The sequence below is a fragment of the Mustela lutreola genome, chromosome 3 (genome assembly GCF_030435805.1).
Source record: "Mustela lutreola isolate mMusLut2 chromosome 3, mMusLut2.pri, whole genome shotgun sequence".
Classification (NCBI taxonomy): Eukaryota; Metazoa; Chordata; class Mammalia; order Carnivora; family Mustelidae; genus Mustela; species Mustela lutreola.
The window spans coordinates 152,164,077-152,180,509 of NC_081292.1; the positions used below are offsets into that span (position 1 = coordinate 152,164,077).

Here is a 16,433-nt window from a genome sequence, read left to right on the forward strand (position 1 = left end):
TCTGTTGCTTTGGGATGAAATATTCTGAATATATCTGTGATGTCCATCTGGTCCAGTGTGTCATTTAAGGCCTTTATTTCCTTGCTGATCTTTTGCTTGGATGACCTGTCCATTTCAGTGAGGGGAATATTAAAGTCCCCTACTATTATTGTATTGTTGTTTATGTGTTTCTTTGATTTTGTTATTAATTGGTTTATATAGTTGGCTGCTCCCACGTTGGGGGCATAGATATTTAAAATTGTTAAATCTTCTTGTTGGACAGACCCTTTGAGTATGATATAGTGTCCTTCCTCATCTCTTATTACAGTCTTTGGCTTAAAATCTAATTGATCTGATATAAGGATTGCCACTCCTGCTTTCTTCTGATGTCCATTAGCATGGTAAATTCTTTTCCACCCCCTCACTTTAAATCTGGAGGTGTCTTCGGGCTTAAAATGTGTTTCTTGGAGGCAACATATAGATGGGTTTTGTTTTTTTATCCATTCTGATACCCTGTGTCTTTTGACAGGGGCATTTAGCCCATTCACATTCAGGGTAACTATTGAGAGATATGAATTTAGTGCCATTGTATTGCCTGTAAGGTGACTGTTACTGTATATGGTCTCTGTTCCTTTCTGATCTACCACTTGTAGGCTCTCTCTTTGCTTAGAGGACCCCTTTCAATATTTCCTGTAGAGCTGGTTTGGTATTTGCAAATTCTTTCAGTTGTTGTTTGTCCTGGAAGCTTTTAATCTCTCCTTCTATTTTCAATGATAGCCTAGCTGGATATAGTATTCTTGGCTGCATGTTTTTCTCGTTTAGTGCTCTGAAAATATCATGCCAGCTCTTTCTGGCCTGCCAGGTCTCTGTGGATAAGTCAGCTGCCAATCTAATATTTTTACCATTGTATGTTACAGACTTCTTTTCCCGGGCTGCTTTCAGGATTTTCTCTTTGTCATTGAGACTTGTAAATTTTACTATTATGTGACGGGGTGTGGGCCTATTCTTATTTATTTTGAGGGGCATTCTCTGAACCTCCTGAATTTTGATGCTTGTTCCCTTTGCCATATTGGGGAAATTCTCCCCAATAATTCTCTCCAGTATACCTTCTGCTCCCCTCTCACTTTCTTCTTCTTCTGGAATCCCAATTATTCTAATGTTGTTTCGTCTTATGGTGTCACTTATTTCTCGAATTCTCCCCTCGTGGTCCAGTAGCTGTTTGTCCCTCTTTTGATCAGCTTCTTTATTCTCTGTCATTTGGTCTTCTATATCACTAATTCTTTCTTCTGCCTCATTTATCCTAGCAGTGAGAGCCTCCATTTTTGATTGCACCTCATTAATAGCTTTTTTGATTTCAACTTGGTTAGATTTTAGTTCTTTTATTTCTCCAGAAAGGGCTTTTATATCTCTCGAGAGGGTTTCTCTAATATCTTCCATGCCTTTTTCGAGCCCGGCTAGAACCTTGAGAATTGTCATTCTGAACTCTAGATCTGACATATTACCGATGTCTGTATTGATTAGGTCCCTAGCCTTCGGTACTGCCTCTTGTTCTTTTTTTTGTGGTGAATTTTTACGTCTTGTCATTTTGTCCAGATAAGAGTAAATGAAGGGGCAAGTAAAATACTAAAAGGGTGGCAACAACCCCAGGAAAATATGCTTTAGCCAAATTAGAAGAGATCCAAAATCGTGAGTGGGGAGAAAGGGGATAAAAAGAGGTTCAAAAAGGAAGAAAGAAAAAAGAAAAAAAAAAAAAAAAAAAAGAAAAGAATTTTTTTTTAAAAAAGAAAACACCTAAGAAAAATGTAAAAAAATATATATATATATTAGATAAACTAGTAAAAAATCGTTAAAAAAGAAAAAGGTAACAGTTAAAAAAAAAAAAAAATTTTACCCGAAGGCGAGAAAAAAAAAAAAAAAATGAAAAAGAAAAAATTAAATTAACTGCAAGACTAAAAAAAATCACAGGAAAAAAGCCATGAGTTCCGTGCTTGGCTTTCTCCTCCTCTGGAATTCTGCTGCTCTCCTTGGTATTGAAACCGCACTCCTTGGTAGGTGAGCTTGGTCTCGGCTGGATTTCTTGTTGATCTTCTGGGGGAGGGGCCTGTTGTAGTGATTTTCAAGTGTCTTTGCCCCAGGCGGAATTACACCGCCCTTACCCGGGGCCGGGGTGAGTAATCCGCTCGGGTTTGCTTTCAGGAGCTTTTGTTCCCTGAGCGCTTTCCGTAGAGTTCCAGAGGACGGGAATACAAATGGCGGCCTCCTGGTCTCCGGCCCGGAGGAGCCGAGAGCCCAGGGCCCCACTCCTCAGTGCGCCCTCAGAGAACAGCGCCCAGTTACTCCCGTCTGCCTGACCTCCGGCCGCGCTCCGAGCTCACCGAGCCTGCGACCGGTTCAAGGTAACACGGAGCTGCGAGCTTACTGTCGGCTCTGTCTCTGTAGCCGGCTTTCCCGTTCCAATACCCGCAAGCTCTGCGACACTCAGACACCCCCGATCCTTCTGTGACCCTGCGGGACCTGAGGCCACGCTGACCCCGCGTGGGCTTCGCTCCGGTTTAGCCTCTGGAGCGATGTCCCTCCGCGGAGCAGACTTTTAAAAGTCCTGATTTTGTGCGCGGTTGCTCCGCCGCTTGCCGGGAGCCGGCCCCTCCCCCCGGGGTCTATCTTCCCGTCGCTTTGGATTCACTTCTCCGCCGGTCCTACCTTTCAGAAAGTGGTTGTTTTTCTGTTTCCAGAATTGCTGTTCTTCTTCTCTTCGATCTGCCGATGGATTTTCAGGTGTTTGCAATCTTTAGATAAGCTATCTAGCTGATCTCCGGCTAGCTGAAGCAGTCTCAGCTTGCTACTTCTCCGCCATCTTGACTCCTCCGTAACCGGATTTATTCTTTTTTTTTTTTTTTTTTTTTTTTTTTTTTTTTTTTTTAAAGATTTTATTTATTTACTTGAGAGAGAGACAGTGAGAGAGAGCATGAATGAGGAGAAGGTCAGAGAGAGAAGCAGACTCCCCATGGAGCTGGGAGTCCGATGCGGGACTCGATCCCGGGACTCCAGGATCATGACCTGAGCCGAAGGCAGTCGTCCAACCAACTGAGCCACCCAGGCGTCCCCGTGACCGGATTTATTCTTAAGAAGAGAATTGTTTGATAATAGTAAGAAGTCCCCTGTTCTAATTTCAGGCCTTCAGAAAGAATTTCACTTACACTAAGAAAGGATATTAACTCATCTATTGTAAAATATCTAGTAAAAAAAAATCACATGGTCATCTTGAGTCTGGGTCTGGTGTTTCTAAAATTGTAATTTTTTAGAGTATATATATTTAAAATAAAGTTTAGTTAAGAAAGTCATATTTAATAAAGGAAACTTACTTCTACCTCAGTATAAAAAAGTATCTAGGGTTTCATTTTATTTTTAAAATTTTTTATTTTTTTTATTTGAGAGAGAGAGAGCACATGCCAGGGGAGGGGCAGAGGAAGAGGGAGAAGCAGACTCCCTACTGAGCCAGGAGCATAACCTGGGCTTGATCTCAGGACTCTGCAATCAAAACCTGAGCCAAAGGCAGACACTTAACCAACAGAGCCACCCAGGATCCCTGAAAGTATCTAGGGCTTTAATAAACTATGATATGGGCACATTTAAAAAAAATTTTTTTTAATTGGATGATACGCTTCAACCACCCAGAACTTGAATAATTTGAATTGCCAGAGGAAGAGTTATTTTACATTTTAAAAGTTATTGCAAAGTACATTAAAAATAAAGTCCTAAATAAGTATACTTTCTTTACTATGGCATTCAGGCAGAAAGAGTTTGCAATATCATTCAATCACAGTTAAAGGAGTTCAGGTCTGAAATGGCATAGGTACTAATGAGGCAGAGCCACGGCTTGCTAGAATTCATTATGTCTCCTTGGCTACAGTTCATGAACAGAACCAAAAAACAAAGTACTTTGCTTCAAGCTACGGCAAACTAACTCACCTCTTCCTCCACCTTACTTACTATTATGATATCTTGCAGGTCATAATCACATAATCACAAGAGTCTTGTGAGCTCTTATGCTTTTTTAATCTACCAAAAGTAATAATAAACAGCATTTTTTCTAATACCAGTAAAAAGTTAAGAAATAACATCTAAGAGAAAATTTTTTACCTCTACTCTTTTGAAATTATTGCACAGTTTAAAAGATAATTTTATTTATATTTTTTAAAAGTAGGAAAAAAACCCACAAAAATAGATTTACATAATATGTCTGAAATTAGAAATTAGATATACCGTAAGAGAAATATATATGCCAAAAACATTCTAGTTAGCCAAGTTTTGACGTTAATACAACTATAAGGTAGTTGTTGGTCTCATTTTTCATTTGCACATACTACAAAGAGAGTACATTGAGCTAAACAGTGGGGATTAATAGTCTCCAACAAATCAGCAAGAGGATATTGATCATTCTTTAGGCTACTGTCTCTGAAATTTTGGTGCAATCGTTTTTCTCTGTGTAATATGGGCAAAACACTTTAAATCTTTAAAGAGATATTTAAAGAAGAAGAAAAGAGTTATTGCCCTCTTAGGTGTCATCTACAAGATATTCTGTATGCAACAGTAGCTAAGGAAGAATACCCAGGTGTGTTAGCAGCATCTTGACAACAATAAAAATAAGATCAAGTCATTTGTTACATTGTCAAACAACATATGTGATTATTCTTGATTATATGTTATGAAATCACAAGAGAATAGCTTTGACTGTTGAAGTCAATTTTCACTCATCCTTATGAAGCAACTGAAAGGTGAAACAACTATTTCGTTATTTCTCCCCATTTTCTCTCCCTCTACTTTTCTCTCCTTCTCTCCCTCTTCCCTCCCCTCTTGCTCTCTTTCTCTCCCTCCCTCTTGCTCTACAACTTCAATTACTTTGTTGGAATATGTAAGTTAGGTTGAGACTCCATTCTGTGCTATATTTAAGTTTTTTTTCCAGAAAAGATGTTACTTATGTATTATTATATAAATTACATTCATTTATCTGCTTAAAGAACTTACTATCACCTAGGTTCTATCTCATTTTGATACAATCCTAGAAGAATCAGATGTTTTTTTGAAAGAAGAAGAAAGGAGGGAGGTAGCCTACACATCATTTTTTATAACATCATTTTTGTTTTACTATCTTGGCAGCTAGAAGAGTTTTTAGTACTTATTATCACAACATGTTATTAAAACATCTCATTTGTTTTGAAGCATTTAACCTCATTAACCAAATACCCTAGAGAATTTTCATTATATTTCACTTATTTTTGAGGTTCAGAGAGAAATTTTCTTTCAAAGATAAGTTTTGAACAATTATCTTCAAATACTTCTGATTTCTCAACACAAGTAAATAGGTAACAGAGCAAGGAAGAAAAACACACAAACTGAAACTGTGAAGTGTAGAAAGAGACACATTGAACCAGGGTGATTCCTGTTACTGAAGTCCAAGCTGTCAGGGCATCTAAATGATGCTCTTGTCTTTAACATTACTGCCATTTCCTGGGGAGGCCACAAGGCCGGTGTTACGAAGCCTCCAGCTAGAATTCTAGCTATCAAAGTAATGCATTTGGAAAATGTGTAAGTTCTATCAATCTATTTCAGAATATAGTTTTCCTGCTTACTGATGGAAACTAAAGCACATGGGATATTTAAATAACATAGAAAGCTAGTATTTATGGGGCATTGTCTACAACCCTGTGAGGAGGCATTATTATACCCATTCAGAGATGAAAAAATTGAGGTTTAAAAATTAAATAAACAACTTGTCCAAGATGACAGACTGGTATGGATGCAGAATCCATACATTCATTTGTTTGTTCCAAAGTTCTAGCACCTAACAAATCAGCTAAAACAGACATCACTTGGCATCAGGGAAATACAAATCAAAACTACATGTGGTATCACCTCACACATGCCAAAATGGCAAAAATCAACAACACAGAAAACAACAGATGTGGGCAAGGATGCAGGAGAAATTGGAGACCATTACACTGTTGGTGGGAATGCAAACTGGGGCAGCCACTCTGGAAAAAAGTATAGAAGTGACTCAAAATGTTAAAAATAGAACTATCCTACAACCCAGCAATTGTAGTACTTACCCAAATGATACAAACATACTGATTTGAAAGGGAACATGTACCCCAATGTTTATAGCAGCACTATCAAAAATTGCCAAATTATGGATAAACATCCATCAGTTGATAAATGGAAAAAGAAGTTGTACATGTATACAATGGACTATTACTTAGCCATCAATAAGAATGAAATCTTGCCATTTGCAACAGTGTGGGTGGAGCTAGAGTATATTATGCTAAAGACAAATACCATATGATTTCACCCATACATGAAATTTAAGGAGCAAAATAGAAACAAAAACAAAAAATAAGAGAGAGAGAGAGAGGAAGGCAAACCATAAAAGACTACTAACTATAAAGAACAAACTGAGGGTTGCTAGAGGGGAGGTGGGTGGGGCTGGAGGGATGGGCTCAATGGGTGATGGAGATTAAAGATGGCACTTGCTGTGATGAGCCCTGGGTGTTATACGTGATAAATCACTAAATTCTACTCCTGAAGCCAGTATTACACTATATATTAACTAACTACAACTTAAATAAAAAGTTGAAACAAACAAAAAAGAACCAACTAAATTTGAAAAAAAAATATATAGCTGCTCAGCTAAAATGTTGATAATTCAAATGATGGAAGTTGATTTTTCTTCCAGAGAACTACCTAATACTAACTTAAACTCTCCATTTATTGATCAAGAAGAGATAAACTCTTTACATCTGTGAAGAAAAAGAATACTGTTTTCTCTATTCCACCTTGAAAATTAGTAACTCAACATTGAAAATAAGGAAGATCCACTTTTCCACACAATCCATAATGAGTAAAGACCAGAGCCCAAATCTGATAAGCACATCCCAACTACATAATTTTCTCTCATCTCTAGAAGGTTCCAATACAAACTGGAAAGAATTCAGAGGAGACCGAAGGATCTCCCCTTCTCCTAGTGACCACTCTGGCACAAGAAAAAGGAAAGAAAGAAAGAAGATAGATGATAGATAGATAGATAGATAGATAGGGAGGAAGGAAGGAAGAAGGAAAGAAAAAGAAAGGAAAGAAAGAAAGAAAGAAAGAAAGAAAGAAAGAAAGAAAGAAAGAAAGAAAGAAGAAAAGAAAGAAGGAAGGAGAAAGGAAGGAAAGAAGAAAGAGAAAGAAACTACAACACTTATTATGGAATATTAATGAAACTATTTTTCTTAACATTTAGTGCTTTTTTTTTCCAAGTCAATATGAAAACATAGAGGGCAATAGCTCTGACATGTGCTATTTCTTTAATTAAAATATAAGCGTTCTTAATGCAGTTGGTAGTACTTAGCAAAATAAACACCAACAATGAACACATAAAATGACTCAATAATTGATTGGTAAACACCATGTAACTATGGAATAATTATATGCCCTGTGAATTATATAGTACTTATAGCTGACATTATTTAGGAAACCTAAGAAATGAACTTGTAATTTGTACTTATCAGATTTCAAATCCAAACAACCAGTTAAGTATCCTGCTATTATATAGAAGTGTCCTATCATTAGATACCTGGTCAGTAATAATCATACAATTAGTTACACATATCACATCCCAAAGAAAAATACATCATATCATTGCGACATCAAGGAACAGTTCATCAGTGTAACACATTTGGAAAGTAAAAATGAATTTAAATATAGTGCATAAGGCATGCATACAATCATCCAATAAATCTCCCAATGATGTGTTTGCCTGGCTCATTATGTGGGCTTCTCTCAACTTTGACATCAGCTCCTCAGCAAGACCTTCTTTGGCCTTTCTTTCTAAAGTCACCACCATGCTGACCATGCCCTCAGACACCATCTCTCATACCACTCTGTTTTATTATCATTATCACACTTTTCACCTTGAAATGAGCTTATTGTTTGTTTCTTTAAAAAATAACTTTCTCTCCCCACAAGACAGTGAACCTTGTTTCTCCTCATTAGAGAAGGCATTTTGTCTAGTAAGTAAATGTCTCTTTCTGTTATGAAAATGATCACGTCTGCCTGCTCAACACTATAATCCCAGTGTGTGACCGTTATTAGCCACACCAGCAACACACAGTGATGTTTATTGGTGAAGGGATAATTTCCTGAGTATTCGTTATCTGAGTAACCAAGGGACTTGGTTAGAAGATAAAACTGGACAGGTGGAGTCTCTGTCCCATGGGCCTTGCATGTCACTATAATGAATTAATGTGCCACAGACTTTAAAAGTATTTCCCAAAGCAGATGTAAAATTTTTTAAAAACCACCTTAATATTTGATTCAAATATGCATTCATCCTCAATGCTGCCATATTGTTTTAACCTGTTTTACTTACTTGGCTTCACAGAAACATACACTGAATTGTTTGCCAACCATTTCTGACCATACACATTTATTTCCACAGACAACAACATTAATTGGTCTTTTGAAGACAGCTCGACTCCTTCGACTTGTGCGAGTGGCCCGGAAACTTGATCGATATTCAGAATATGGCGCTGCTGTTCTAATGCTCTTAATGTGCATATTTGCCCTGATAGCTCACTGGCTGGCTTGCATTTGGTATGCAATTGGGAATGTAGAAAGGCCCTACCTGACAGACAAAATCGGATGGTTGGATTCCTTAGGACAACAAATTGGGAAACGTTACAATGACAGTGACTCAAGTTCTGGACCGTCCATTAAAGACAAATACGTCACAGCACTTTACTTTACCTTCAGCAGTTTAACCAGTGTAGGATTCGGGAATGTGTCTCCTAATACCAATTCGGAGAAAATCTTTTCAATCTGTGTCATGTTGATTGGCTGTAAGTAGATTTCTCTTTTATTATCTATTAGGATAAAATATCACAGAATTGATATCTGTAGACAATTCAGAGTAAGGTGAAGAAAAAACTATCGAAAACTGTAGAGATAATGGAATTACATATATGGGTATTATATTCTATCAAATCTGATTCTGTCTGTGAAGGGGAGATGCCAAAAGGACTTTCAGAACCTCAGAAAACCACAAACATAAACTGGAGTAATGTAGATCTTGGGATTCCAGAATTCATACTTATAGTTCACTTTTGCTGCTGTAAAATGACTGGTAGTGGTTATTTTCTATTTTAAGCTGAGACCAGATTAGAGTAGGAAAGAATAGCTTATATTACTAGATAGATAGAAATATATATACACACATGTTACTAGATAGAGATATATATATATATATACATATATAACATATTACTAGATAGAAAAATATATATACAGATATAACATATATAACATTTCTATATAACGTATATTTCTATGTAACATATATTTCTATATAACATATATAATATATATTTCTTAAATATATCTGTATAGACAGATATATATATATATATATATATATATGTATTTTTCACCACTTATTTGCTAAAAATTCCTTTCCCTATGATATTATTCCAAAGTTTAAGTGATTGCTCTTTACCTTGTAATGGGGTGATGACATAAGCATCATTAAGAGATATATTTTTACAATAAGAAATAAAAATTATATGTTCAACTAAAGATATTTTAGTATTTTTAAAAATCATAGTGTGGAGTCACTAAAGATAACTGCTGTGATACCAAGCTGCAGTTGACTAAACCATAATGGATTTTTAAAGCTTAAAAAAGGGCATCATTCCTAGATGGTGTACAAATCTGAAAATAGATCCAGAGTTGATTTTAAATGTTAACATATATGCAAATGAAATGTATTTAGGTATGCCTTATTTATGAAACTTGTATCAATTCATCCAGTTTATTGTTCATTGTATTTAAAATTTGCTTTTCATATATATGTCTCAGTATTGTTATTTTAATAAGATTTGTATAGGTAAATAGCATTATATTCTAATAAATCTTGAGATAGTCTACAGATTCAGGCTAAGTCTGGGCTACAAACACAGAAGTAGCCTTGCACCCAGAAGGAGATGGAAAAGGGACCTACTAGGAAACACAGAAAAATTAATTCCAGAGAGATTGAATCTCTCAGGACAAACCCAGTCCGAACCACTCTGTGATTATAACTGCTAGTAAATATCATATAGTGATTTATCAATTTTAGTGAAATAGGTAGAAAACCAACAAAATTTTTAAAAGTTTGTTCCTAATTATTCAAACATCTATGTAGAAATAAATATTTTTTAAATAAATAAAACAGAACCTACATTTTGAAACTTAGAAATTGCAAGAAAGAATTTTCTAACCTGCTAACCACTTAGAAACTCCCACCACTTTGTGAGGATTATGTTAAATACATAGTACTGTTTATGAAGTGAATTATGTTAAATTAGGGAAACTCAGTTCTTTATTTGGTTTATATCCAATCTCTAATACCTAAATCAGGATAATTGGCAGTCTTTTTTCCTTCCTTCCTTCTTTCTTCTTTCCTTTATTCCTTCTTTCCTTCCCTCTTAAATATAATACAAGGCTATTTCTATAAATTCTAAAAGAAGGATACTTGTTTTCTGCAGATATTTTTCATCTTTTAGAAAAAGAGCAATTGGTCTAATTAATTGAGTAGAGTAAGATAGAACCTCATTCCACATAATATACTTTATTGAGTAATGGACTTGGTTCTATAAACCTTAATCAAAAGGGAATTAATTATGTAGAGCTCAGTGTCACACAGGAAAAAAATTTCTAGGTATTCCTGGGGAGTTCTGTCATCACCTGTTATGCTACAAATAAAAAAAGTCAAATTAAGACTTAAAACTTAATAAGAAGAATGCCCCAAAATGTGCTTAGCCATTTCATGTATATGGGTGCACCTACACGTGGTATTTCCATTCAGATCCAACTGTGTTAGAAAATGATTTGGTTGTCTTTGTTTAGTTATATTTCTATACTAAACACATACTCCTTAGATCATGAGTGCCCTGATTTAAGCCTAACTGGGTTACTCAGTTAGTTAAGCGTCTGCCTTCAGCTTAGATCATGATATTGGGGTCCTGAGATCCAGCCCCACATCAGGCTCTCTGCTCAGCAGGGAGTCTGCCTCTCCCTCTGGCCCTCCCCCTGTTAATGCTCTCTTTCCCTCAATCTCTCACTCTCTCTCAAATAAATAAAATCCTTAAAAAAATAAAAATTTAGGGACGCCTGGGTGGCTCAGTTGGTTGGACGACTGCCTTCGGCTCAGGTCATGATCCCGGAGACCCTGGATCGAGTCCCGCATCAGGCTCCCAGCTCCATGGGGAGTCTGCTTCGTTCTCTGACCTTCTCCTCGCTCATGTTCTCTCTCACTGTCTCTCTCTCAAATAAATAAATAAAATCTTAAAAAATAATAAAAATAAAAATTTAAGCTTAAAATAATATACAATATCTTAAAAATATGATGTGAAATATTGTGTATTTACTAACACTAGTTATCAAGGTGTACTCTCTCATCATAGCTAAACTTCTTTAAAACCAATCTTCATTCAAAAAGAAAAATTTGAAGCCAAGTTGTAAAAAACAAAGCATCTACCATCTCTCTTACAACAATATAATTCAAGGAAACTAAAAATTAAACATAAAAAGAGATCATCTAACTAAATGCAAATGACTCAAATGTCTGTAGATATATTTTAAAAGCTGTTGTTTGCAAAGACAGTTACCAACTGTATGCTGAATGTGTACAGACAAGAGTGACCAGAGAATTCATTTTAAAAATGTATGCAATTCAAAACAAAAAATAAAGAAAAACTTAAGCAGCCATTAAATAAGTGTAAATATAAATTATGCTCATATATTTATATCTATGTATTATACTATATGTTTATTTTTTGAAGATTTTATTTATTTGCAGAGAGAGATACAGAGAGAGAGGGAACACAAGCAGGAGGAGTGGGAGAGGAAGAAGCAGGCTTCCTGCCAAGCAGGGAGCCCGATGTGGACTTCGATCCCAAGACCCTGGGATCATGACCTGAGCTGAAGGCAGATGTTTAACAACTGAGCGACCCAGGCACCCTATAGTTTATATTTTTGTTCAAATATTATAAATATAATATACACAATAATTTTAAAAATTCATAAACCAGTAAATGAAGGTAAATGTATTCCATCTCTAACCTTCTTACAAACATCTTGGGAGAATTTCTTGTTTTATAGCATGTGAAAATTACTGGATTTCTGCTTTTAGCAATAATGGAATAACTGAAAATTTACCACACTCCCACAAAATTTTTGAAAATAACAGAAAACTGAATAGAATACAGAAGGCAATTGTTTTCAGTCATTGGAAAACAGTAGGGAATTTTGATTTCTGAAGAAGGAAAACAAGCAAGATGGACCCCATGATATCTTCAGCTTTCTGCCAGGAGTCACTCTCTGGACCAAACTGAAAGGAAAAGCAATATAAGCAGATAACAGTGATCCCATCCAGTTAAGAAAACAAGATCAGAGGTCATGGTAACTAGAGTGCTAAAATTTGCAAGACAGACAACGAGAAAAGAGGCAGCTATAGCAGAAAAAAGCTCCACTGTTAAGCAGAGGTACCTCTTGGGTCTACTGATTAATACTAAGTCACGAATGCATGAGGGAAACTTGAGCCCTATCTAATACATACCAGAAGTACCATAAATTGAACAATTTCCTGACCTCACATGTATTAAAAATACTCAGATCCCTGTCAGAGTGAAAAGCCCTATAATACTAGGGCTAGTCTATCCCTAACAAAGCTTAAAAAATAAGCCTCAAAAGAAACAAACTGATCTACAAGTATTTTAACTCTGTGTAAGAACAATATCCAACATTCATACCAACATTAAACAATGTTCTATTTAAAGTGTCCAGAATTCATTTAAAAATTGAAAAGTTAAGAATAAGAAAATCTAAACAATAATGAAAAAAAAATTTAACTTAGAATCAATAAAGAAGATGTAATATATACTTACAATGGAGTATTATTTAGCCATAAAAAGAAAGAAAAAAGAATGAGATCTTGCCATTGTGACAACACAGATAGACCCTGAGGGCCTTATGTGCTAAATGAAACAAGTCAGACAGAAAAACACAAATACCCTATACTCTCACTTATGTGTAGAATCTAAAAAACAAACAAACAAACAAATAAACAAAAACAAAATACAAACAAAAATAGCCAAGCTCATAGATCCAGAGAACAAATGGGTGGTTACCAGAGGCTGGGGGTGAGGGGCAGGTAAAATGCGTGAAGAGAATCAAAGTTACAAATTTCCTCTTAATAAATAAATAAATAGGAATATAAAGTACAGTATAGTATAGTGAATGTAGTTAATAATACTGTATTGTATATTTGAAAGTTGCTTAAAGAGTAAATGTTAAAAGTTCTTATCACAAGAAAAAAACTTTGTTACTATGTGTGGTGATGGATATTAACTAGACTTTTTGTGATGATCATTTCTGACTCTATACAAATATCAAATCACCATGTTGTACTTCTGAAACTAATATAATGTTGTATGTCAATTATATCTTACTAAAACAAACAAACTAAAGCCCAGAACCAGAATTGACAGAAATGATGAAACTAGCAGACAATACCAAGCACTTTAACAAATGTGTGTGTGGACTTCCAGAAAAATGGGGAAGGGAACCATAAGAATATTTTTTAACTGGCTGAAATTTTTCCAAAATTGATAAAATCTAGAAACCACAGATTCAGAAAGTTTAGTGAATCCCCTAAGCAGGCAAAACACACACACACACAAAAGCACATCATACTCAAATTACTGAAGACTAATGATAAAGAGAAAAAGTCTTAATAAAAGTAACCAGAGGGGAAAAAATAAGACACATCATGTACAGAGGAAAAACATCAGTTTGAGAACATATTTTTTATTAGAAACAATGCAAGCCAGAACACAATGTAATAAAATCTTTAAAGTGCCCAAATAAAAACAAAATCTGTCAACACAGAAATATTGGTTCAATTAATCTATCCTTCAAGAGTGACAGACAAATAAAACCTGACATAATTCATCACAAGCAGGGTATAAGAAATTATAAAGTTTTTTAGGTAAAAAAAAAAAAAAATGTTATTAAGATGAAAATTTGGATCCAGAAAAACAAATGAAGAACACCAGGAAAGGTTAATATGTAGATAGATTTAAAAGATTTTTTCCCATTTTTAAATGTCTTCAAAAATAATTTTTAAAGCAAAAATTAGGAGAATGAATTTTAGGTTTTATAACATATGTAGAATTAAAAATGTGACAATAATAGTATAAAAATGGAAAGAAGGAATGGAAGTATATTGTTGCAAGATTCCTGCATTATCCATGAAGAGCTATTATATTATTTAAGGTCCAGAGTGATAACTTAAAAATGCATACTGTAACTCCTTCAACACAGCTAACAAATGAATAGGGAAGATGAAATTAAATAATAAACTTAATAAAACCAAACGATAGGAAATAAGAGAAATCGGAACCTAGAGAAAACAAATAACAAAATGGTAGATTTAAACACAGCCACATTAATAATTCCATTAAATGTAAGTGAGCTAAACTCTCATTAAACTGCAGAAATTGTCAGACTGTTCTGAAAAAAGTTTCATCTCTATCTTATCTAAAGAAAACACTTAAAATATAAAGAGACAGGTAAAAGAAAAAGATGGAAAGAGATGTGCCCATATTCACTAATTATGAGAAAATGTAAAGAGCAGTATTGATTTTAAATCAGACTTAAGGACAAGGACTATTACCAGAGACAAGGTAGCCACCACAGTCCTAAGTGTATAAACACCCAGTCACAGAGTATTACATTAAGCAAAAACTAACCAAACCTAAAAGAGAAATAGACAAATTCAAAAGACAAATCTACAGTTATAGTTAGCAATTAACACTCCTCCCTCTATGTTTCATAGAATCAACAGACAGAAAATCAGTAGATATAAAAGACTTGAATGATACTGCCAATTAACTTGATATATTGGCATTATAGAATACCAGCAGAATACACATTCTGTTTTAGTATATGTGGGATAATCACCAAAGATAGACCATATGCTGGACTACACATCAAATTTTCAAGACAGGTCATATTCTTTTTCTTTTTCTTTTCTTTTCTTTTCTTTTTTTTTTTTTTTTTACAGAGAGAGATTACAAGCAGGGGGAGAGGGAGAAGCAGGCTCCCCCCTGAGCAGAGAGCCCAATGCAGGACTAGATCCCAAGACCCTGGTATCCAAAAGCAGACACTTAACCAACTGAGCCACCCAAGCACCCCATATTCTGAACCAGAAACAAAACAAAAACTCAACAAATTTATATGTATTGAATCATACAGAGTATATCTCTGACCACAAGAGAAACCAGAAATCAATGAGAGAGAGAAAGAAAAGAAAGAAGAAAGGAAGAGGGGAGAGGAGGGAATGGGAGGGGAGGGGAGGGGAGAGAAGAGAGAAGAGAAAAAAGAGTGGTACAGATATTTGGAAAGAAAGTAAGTAACAGGGCGCCTGGGTGGCTCAGTGGGTTAAAGCCTCTGCCTTCGGCTCAGGTCATGATCTCAGGGTCCTGGGATCGAGTCCCGCATCGGGCTCTCTGCTCAGCAGGGAGCCTGCTTCCCCCTCTCTCTGCCTGCCTCTCTGCCTATTTGTGATCTCTCTCTCTGTCAAATAAATAAATAAAATCTTAAAGAAAAAAAAAAGGAAAGAAATAAAGTAAGTAACAGACTTCCAATTAACCTATGGTTCAAAGAAAAAAATCACATGGAAAATTAGAAAATAATTTAACTGAATGAAAATGAAAATAAAATGTATCAAAATGTGAAAGAGACAGCTAAAACCATGCTGAGAAAGAAATGTGTAGCTTTAAGTGTTTTTATTTAGAAAGGAAAGATCTAAAATCAAAGTCTAAGCTTCTAAGACAACCCAAACTGAACATAAATATAGAATAAATAGAGATAAGAGCAAAAGTTAACAAAATTGAAATCATGGGAACATTAGAGAAAATTAATGGGAGTATATTCTGACTTTTTAAAACACCAGTAAAATTTATAAACTTCCAATTAGACTAATGAAACAGAACATAAATTACCAATGTCTTGTACGAGAGATATCACTACTCATTATAAAGATATTAAAATAATAATAAAATAACATTACAAATTAGTTTATAATAAGTATGACAATTTAGATGTGATAGAGAAGTTATTTGAATGATACAGATTACCAAAAATGAAACAAACAAAAAATCCTGAACCATACAATAAAAATTGATAAATTATATTTCATCAAAATTAGTAACTTTAACTTTACAAAGGACACTGCTAGGAAAAAGAGCATGCAAGTGTTAGACTAGAAGAAAATATTCTCAACACTTAGATCTAAAAAAAAAGACTTGTATGTAGAACATACCAAGAATTTCATACAATTCTATAATAAAAGACAACTCAATTTAAATAAAGAGCAA

General features: G+C 34.9%; 1 protein-coding gene across 1 annotated transcript in view; it reads left to right on the plus strand.

Moving 5' to 3' along the window:
• The window catches only part of KCNH7 (potassium voltage-gated channel subfamily H member 7), a 505,381-nt gene that overhangs the window by 438,804 nt on the left and 50,144 nt on the right, over positions 1–16,433 (plus strand). Inside the window, exon 8 of the mRNA XM_059167165.1 lies at positions 8,456–8,855. Coding sequence (XP_059023148.1) covers positions 8,456–8,855 — 400 coding nt within the window. The remainder of the gene's footprint in view (positions 1–8,455; positions 8,856–16,433) is intronic.